The 8596-nt window shown below is 40.8% G+C and overlaps 1 protein-coding gene across 3 annotated transcripts in view; it reads right to left on the bottom strand.

Annotated features, from left to right (window-relative positions):
* Positions 1–292: 292 nt before the first annotated feature.
* LOC119466277 (E3 ubiquitin-protein ligase RNF123-like) overlaps positions 293–8596 on the bottom strand; it is a 47134-nt gene continuing 38830 nt past the window's right edge. For all 3 annotated transcript variants that reach the window (XM_049657546.1, XM_037726753.2, XM_049657547.1), the window contains exon 32: positions 293–7642. In XM_049657546.1, the coding sequence (XP_049513503.1) occupies positions 7543–7642 (100 nt within the window). In that variant the 3' untranslated portion in view covers positions 293–7542. The remainder of the gene's footprint in view (positions 7643–8596) is intronic.

Raw genomic sequence — 8596 nt, 5'->3', positions numbered from 1 at the left:
GACTTCACTATAACGAGGTTCAACTATAACCCAAGTTTGACTGATGCGACAAACAAGAACACAAGTGACATCTCCAAGCTTTTGTGCATTGTGTTTGTTGCGCTACCTTAAGTTAATGATAGATCAAACAAAGCTAACCATTTGAAAGTGACGTATGTGCTTTTCATTTTTGCTATCTCATTCTTACCTCTTGCTTTGCACTGAATTAAAACCCAGAGAAGTATTTGTCTTGTAAATCTTGCGCATGAAACAAAGTATCTTGTATACAAAGCTTTCTCTTTCTTTTTTTAGGAGAACTGAGGCTTGCCTTCTTCGGCTTCACATGGTAGTCGCTGACAATCGACCCTTTTGAGTTCCTTGGCTTTGTTGTTGGCTTCGTATGGCTGCATCTGAAGCTACTCTTCTAGAAATCTTGCTCCTGATCCCTATAACCAAGGAATAATCTAGTAATAATGCAACTCGATTCCTTTTATTTCAAGTAGCAGCAGAAGGGAAAAAGAAACTAAACAAAAAGAAATGTTGCTGTTTACAATCAGCATCAGGTGCAATGAAACAATAGTGTAATATCACATGAAGCTCCACGATGCATGATCAGAAACATGGTTCATAGGTGAATGTTTGGCCAGGTCAGTGCTACCTAATACTCAGTGTTTCTTCCTAGACCGCAATGATTGATTGATTCATTCATTCATTCATTGGATTCAACATGTCAAAGCAACACTCGACGCCATGACTCAACCCGGCTTCCAGATTAATTTTGACCACCTAGGATTCCTTAACAATATAAGTACACAAGTGTTCTCGCATTTTGGCCCCATCAAAATGCAGCCGCTGTGGCCAGGGACTCAAACGCGCGACCTCACGTTAAATGCCTAAAGGCATTTGACCAAGAGCAAGTGATGACTTCTGTTAACTTCTTCAAATGGCTGAGCCCAAAATTGGCACCCAGCAAGATATTTTTCTCGGAAATATGAACCCTTGCTGCATAAAAATCCCAGTTCTTTACAAACAGGAGGCCACAATTAAGCCCTGAAAAGGTTTATAAAAAACACTGAACTGCAAGTTTCGCATGGTACTTATACAGTGCCTGTCCACTGTTAAAGGAATGTGTGGATCTTAGTTCACTGGTGTTCATGCTGCAAGTGAAGATTTAAGCTATGTCAATGCACGTACAGCACACAGGTGGGCAGAAATGTGCCAGCGTCACCAACTAAAAGTGAATTGCAATTGTAATTGAGCAATTGTACACTTGCCAGAAGCAAATATTCACACATGCCCTACACTCATGTGTTCCCTTTAACAGTAGACCACACTGTACGCAGATCTCTTTATGAGTGAGGCAGTAGCCATCTCGGGAACATTCTTCACACAAGCAAAAATGAAGAATGCAGAGGCACTGGTACAAAAATGTTTCAACAAAGCATTATATGCTCAAACTGTGCATATGAGGATATACTGGGTGTTTCACTGAAGTGATTATGAAATGTAGAGCAATTATTAAGCAATGATGTTTTTTACAACAAACCATTTGCAGCGGCAGACATTAGGGTTTATTTGATAAATATCAATTGATGAACTAACAAACTAAATTTCACTCATTAACTTTAATTCAACTAGCTTAGGATATACTGAAATGCAAAACTGAAGCTATTTAGATAATAAAGCCCAATTATTTTATGGACACCCTGTGCCTCGCACCAGTTCTGAGAACTATGCCATAAAAACTGTATGCTATGCTACAAGTGCTTGGCTGTTTTTTTTAACACATATCAGTTCCCTGAAAAAAAAAAAAAAGGGGAGCGCTGATAAGTGTTAACACCACAATGCATTTAGCCGTTGATTTTGAGCACACCTTTCTCAAAACTGGTGCAGGGCACAGGACGTCTAGCCAATGAGTGGGCTGTATGATCTAAGCATCTTCAATTTTGCAATTACATCTTTCTTAAATGAGTAAATGAGTGAATTTTACTTAATTAGTTAATCAGTTAGTGATTAACACGCAATATCCTAACAACATCCTCTGCTACAAATGATGTATAGCAAGAACATCACCTCTCTATTTCTATTACTCTGCATTTTAAAAGTCTTTGATGAAGCACCTCTAAAATTTTTTTCAGTGAAGATCATCATCAGCATAATTTATGTCGAGTGAAGGACGAAGACCTCGCCCAGCAATCTCCAATTATCCTTGCCTTGTGCCAGTCAATTCCACCCTTTGCCTGCAATTTTCTTGCACTGACGATACCACTGCTTCAATACTGAGTGAAGGTGTAAATCTGAGGTCACCCGAGGATGGTGCAATTTTGAATAACATTACGAACTAAGCAGTAGCTAAACTTAGATGGCTGCTACACAATAAACAAGAAACCAGCAAAGAAGATGCATACACAAAGGAAGAAGTGGACAGAATGAACCCTGGACTTAAAGACGTTCGACAAGCATATTTTTTTTCGCTGGTTTCCTGTTCATTTACAAGTATGTACCAATGCATCCAGAAAAAGATTCTGCTGAACTGCTAAGAAATGCTATCATCACAACATGTTCAGAAAAATGCCGGCGCCTAACAGGCCGCAGCTTTACCAGAGGTGCTGCTGCGGTGTGCAGCAGAGCCCTTTCTAATGCACAGGGTGTTTCAGCAACAACCGTCTCCAATGATATAAAACTGGGGTGCTAGAGACAAAGATGATAGTTTTTGATGACCAAAATTCATAGCAGAAGTAGAGATCAGGAAATGTGTGATAACTTCGCTTTAAGTAACGAAATCACATTTTACACGAAACTACCTTCATTGTATCACAAATTTGTTCCATAGCGATATCGACAATTAACATCTTAGATTTTTGTTTGTTATATCCGATAATTCCTTATACTGAGGCTGTAACCTTTAGTAGATTGCTCAGTGGTCAAGGCATGTCCACTCAGTAGGAATTCTGAGACTAGCAACATTTCCAAGGTATCTGTCTCGAAAGCCACTAAATAAGTACATTGCCGATTCATGTAGTTTTTGGCCTGCATTGCTTGAGGAAGGCTTTGTGGGAATATTATATGAAAAACGCCAAAGGATTCCTGCTAAGTGTACATTAAGCACTAGCCACCTCAAGCTCAAAAATTACACGTATGCTGAAACCGTTAATCAAAAGTGAATTAGTGAAAATTGTTAGGTGCATCCAAGTAGTGAAATTACAAAATTGAATTGAATAGGAATATTAGAGAAAAATCAACCTTTGAATATCCAATCAGAGTACTTTCTTATTTGTAAACAAAGTGGAATATAAAGTTTGCGTGCTGGCCACTTTGATAATAGAGACGCTTATTTACACTATTTGATACTTGTACTAAGGCTGTTCATAACTGGACATTTGTCTACTGAGGTGCTTGTAAATGACAAACTGAAAAATGACAATACCTTGTGCATGACATGACAGTACTGACACAAAGGAACAGCTTGTCACCAGATGCACATAGGGTGTCAATTGAAGGAGCTAAATGTAATACCTCAGAACCACCGATTGCTTTAAAGTAATAAAAACACGGCGAGCCTGGCTAAATAATAAATTCCATTGCCTAAATCTAGACAACACATTTGTAGGCTACATCAGGGCAAGGCTTCTTAGTGAATGATTGGAAGCTATAGAACAGAAGTTATCTGCCCCGTGCGTTTGTTCAGGAACTGGTGTCACTGCGCAACAACCGTGACTCTCCTGCAGCACAATCATTTGGAACAGCCACCACTTGGATCACTGGCTTTCTAACTGAAAACTCCAATATCTTTATGTCTCATATTCCAACAGAAGCGAATATTCAATAAGTACAAATGGCAAATACTCAAATCAAATACAGATCTAATAGCAAACGCCCTGTTCAATGCATATTCCAAATTTAGAATATTCGTAGACCCCTAAAAATAAGTAAACTAAATATCATACCATGTCTGATGTCTACGACTGCTATGAATTAAGGGCAAAAAAGGTTACCTCGAAACCTCTATTTCTAACAATTGAAGATGGTCCTTGCCAAAAAATGCAATAATTTTTCACAGCATCGCAAGAATGGAACATGAAACAAATTGCACGAAAAGGCTATTAGCATCACGAGGACTGTGCTTTGGTGACATTATACATTATAATATACTAGCACAATTGTACCATAACTGCAAAAAACAAACAGAAACAGTGAGGAACTTTCCATACTGGTAGCAGTGTTATTCAGTGCAAACTTGCACCAGGCCCATAAAGTTTGCTCAGCCACAATGCTAAATGGGTGCCGTCGTAATGGACTACTAAAGGAAGGGACAGGTGAACATCTGTCTAGCTGGAGCTATAGATTACGCTCCTGAAAAATTTCCCAGCATTTTCTGTGCGCCAACACACAAAGAGTCGACCCTGAGGACAGCGCACGTCTTCCTTGATTTAAATCTCCTGCAAAAAGAGAAGCTCGGGTTTGCTACAGGGTCTGTCGTCTATGTAACGGAAAACCCTGTGCTCTATATACAATCTAAGATGCTATTCTTCCCTTGGCGAGTCAGAGGGCTGAACATAGGGGCACCATGTGCCTGCTAGTAGTACCAATGGAGCAGTATTTGGGAAGCAGGTATCTATAAATTCACGTGCAGGAAAATCTAATACAAGTGGCCATGCTGCACTTCCTCTTGCATTTACATGCTATGTAATTTGCTTTTAAGCAGCAATCATTTACTAATCTTCGCCTGTTGTTGGGATGATCAAAAAAGCCTGTGGGAGCAGGTTCCGCCTGTTTAAACCTTTACTTCTCACTTTCTCGCTTACTGAAGCGCTGTTCTTGATGAAAGTGGCACAATCGTTTTAAAAGCCTGACTTATCAATTTAACTTACAGGGACACTACAGAGGAATACTGAGATAAAATGGATTAGTAAATTAATAGTAAACGAGGATTGGATTGCATTCCAAACAAACCAGAGGTTCAATCCAGCGAGTCTCAATAATATTTTCTTCTTTGAACAATAATGGCCAAGCTTGACAAAATGCTTGGAAATATGTGACGTTGCACTAACATAGCGACACTGTGATGTGGGCACGAAATTCAGAAAGAAAAGCTGCCCTTCACATTCCCCGCTAATAAGTAGCCATTTCACAACAAATAAACGAAGACTGGGTCTCGAAAGAATGTCTCACTAGGCTAAACTAATTTTCTGTTGCTCTTCAGTGTCTCTCGCTCACTTTTGCCCAAAGCGTTGCCTCCGAAAGCTTCATAACCACTCTGCCCGACTTATACTGTTTTGAAACTGAAAACAGCGAAGTTGCATGGGCGTTGCAGTGCCACACAAATATGGCAGCTGATGTTCCATGGCATTCAAAAAAGTGTTTACATTAACAGTCGAAGCCCTTTTTTTTTTTTCTCTTGAGAAGCGGCAACCGCTGTTTCAAACCACGATGGTCTGTAAGCAACAATAATTTCTGTTTTATGAGCTCGTTCATCATGACCGCCGGTGAATGGTTGTGTGTCCTTTGGTGTCCCAACTACAGAACCTTTCACCCTGTAGGCGAAACGGGCAGCAGCCTGGGGCAGCACTTTGGGAACGGTGCAGTGCACCTCATCACCCCTCACCCCACTTCACCAGCAAGTCACAGACAACACTAGACGCAACGTTTGATGCCAATGTAATTTTGTTTCGCATTTCTATGCACTCCTTTTTTTTTATGGGTGACCACAGAACAATAAATCGATACACAGATACCTGTGTGCTAAACTTTTGTATTACAGTTAGTCAATTACTAATGCCTCATAAAGTGACATTAAAATATTTCGATGTGGTACACCTAAATTTGGTGCCAAAGTGGAGAGAGGCGTGATAATTTGACTTTGCCAGGGATGGCAAAATATTTTGAAATGCTGCTGCCCATCTACTTGTGCTCCTCATTCGCCATTCGTGTCTGCAAGCATCATGTGTGCCGTGTCTTTTCCCAGCAGTGTTTCGCATAAGCAGCATGCGGCGGCACGCACTGCACTTTGCCATTCTTAAGCAGCAAAATCCTGCCAAGCTGGAAAAGTACTGAACCGTGCATATGACGTCAATGATGGGCTTGCAAAAAAATCAATACTCTGTTTCATCGTAACTCGGGGGAATGCCATGAGGAGATTTTTCACCAAAGAGGCGAGAACATCATCCATGTTTCAATGGATTTCACAAAGATTCCTTTTCTTAAATGCTAGAATTTGCGAGCTAAGAATTTCTGCCATATCAAGAACTCTTAACTGAAAGCACTTCTCTAGCAAGAGAGCCCATAACCATTCTTTTCTCTGCATTAAAAATTTTTCACCATTTGTTCTTCAATTTGATGATTGGGAGGTGTAAATATGAGTAAGCTGAATACATTTCGTGTGCTGGTTCAGTATTTCTTTCTACTCTTAAAACTTAGATCATCATTGTAAAGTGCACCTGGAAGCTATTTATAAGAAATGCTGGTGCCTGGCTACATAAGATCTGATAAATGCTACAGTAATGCTCAACAAACTAGCTAACAGGAATGTGGCCGACTTACGTGAGAGGTCCCACGGAACATTTTCATTGTTTACACCAGGCAGGAGCAGAAGTTGTCGTCTGCTCTTATCACATTGCTGAGCAGAAGGCATCATCAGATATCATAAGCAGTCAGTGCCTTCTGCTTCTGCTCGGTGCCACACATAAAATGTTACAGTGGGAAGGGTCACGTGAGAGCTGGCCACAGTAGTCTCATTGAAACACTTGCAGTGATCTAAGGTGAACATTGTGAAAAAATAATGTCGGACAAAGATTAAGCAATTAGGACTGTTAGGTGCGAGAAGATGCACGACAGGACAATGATGCCAGACAAGGCAACTGTCAGGCAAAGGCAACTTGCAGGACATTCAGTTGTTCACTTTCAAGTGTTCTTGTGGCATGCTTTACATTTGGCTCGCAGAACACACTTGCCTACAAGAATGCAGCGCTCCAGCTTAGAGCACTCAGAAGTGCCCTCACCTTTGTCCTGAGAGTGCGAATGAGATTCGGTGCAGTTCTGGCCAAGTAGCTACCACAACATTTGTGGTGTGAAGTTAATTTTATGTTTGTTCGTGCCCCATATTTCTTTTTGCAGCAGAGGCAGGGCTGACTTGTTTCCACTTTCGATCGTTGACTGTTCTGGCAAGCGGCTGTACGTTTGGCTTCAGCACTGATTTGGAGGCTGGCTACGATTCTGGCTTCGAACTAACCTGAGGCCATAGCCATTGCAGTCCATGAACCAGGAGAATGTACAATAACTACCTAGCCACAATAAAAACAGAAAGCACTGAGTTTTCGCAGACCTGTTACCTCACCATGTCCATAACTTTCACACGTTGCCAAGCGCGAGGAGACACGGCACAAAGCAAGAACAGCATGTGACTTCACGTAAGCCTTACACTGATCCACTTCAATGTTTAAATAAAACAATCTTTACAACAAACATCTTCTACTGTACAGCTCAATGCAAACAACGCTATATAACGCAATCGTATCCAACGACAAAAGCCACAACTGTGACGTGTCGGTATAGAGGCTGGTGGTTTCACTGGGGGGGTATCGTCCTGCAAGGGTCCAGCTTTTCCACGACGGCTTTGCAGAAGAAACACTCCTTGCTGTTGGCGAGGTGAGTCAGGATGCAGACGCTGCAATACAAGGAATGGAGCTTAACACAAAGAGCAATTATTAAAAAGCAAAACTCCAGAAAGCTTGAGTTTAACAACGAGCGGCTTTGAGGGTTTCATATTACTAGCCGCCGCACACGTCTGTACCTGGTAAGGCTGTCTCAGACTTTGCAAGTGCGTTATAATGTTTCCCAGGTTGGTATGTTATAAGCCTAAATAATGGTCTTTTGCATTCTATTATGAGCAATGAGCAAGAGACCTTATGAAACAATCGTGAAAGTAGTACACATCAAACACGAGACTTCTGTTTAAAGAAGCAAACACAGAAATTAACAAACGTCTCTGAATTCTAAACAGCTGTTTATGCTCTGCACTTGGAATAGAGGCTTCGTAAAAAGACAAACGCATTCTTAGCCGTTCATCCTCAATGTTATCCCGAGAATATACAGGACTCTGCTAAGTGTTTCAACATGCAGCAAGTGGTCGTTCATGCTATGTGTACAATTGAGTAGCTGCAAAGTACTTGCACACTCAATGGCAGGACCAGTCTCCATCATCATCATCATCATTATCCTGTTTTATATGGACTGCAGGATGAAGACCCCTACCAGCAATCGCCTATTATCTGTGTCTAGCGTAAGCTAGACACCCTAAGCTCCACCCTAAGCTTGCAAATTTCATTATTTCGTTGCCCCACCTATTTCTCTACTGTTCTACTGCATTTCCTTACTCTAATCAGTTATATATAGTTACATATAGTTACTCTAACCAGTTATATGCTCTCTCAACACACTACATAAACTGCTCAACTCCATTTCTTCCTCTTAATGTCAATTACAATATCGGCTACCCCTACTTGCTCTCTAATCCACACTGCTGTCTTCCTGTCTTTTTAACATTATTCCTATATCTTTCATTGCATTTCTCCTAGCACAGTCCTTAACTTCTTAAGCTTCCTTGTTATCCTTCAAGTTT

This window comes from Dermacentor silvarum, chromosome 10 (assembly GCF_013339745.2).
Source record: "Dermacentor silvarum isolate Dsil-2018 chromosome 10, BIME_Dsil_1.4, whole genome shotgun sequence".
Taxonomy (NCBI): Eukaryota; Metazoa; Arthropoda; class Arachnida; order Ixodida; family Ixodidae; genus Dermacentor; species Dermacentor silvarum.
This window is presented reverse-complemented; position numbering and strand designations above follow the sequence as displayed.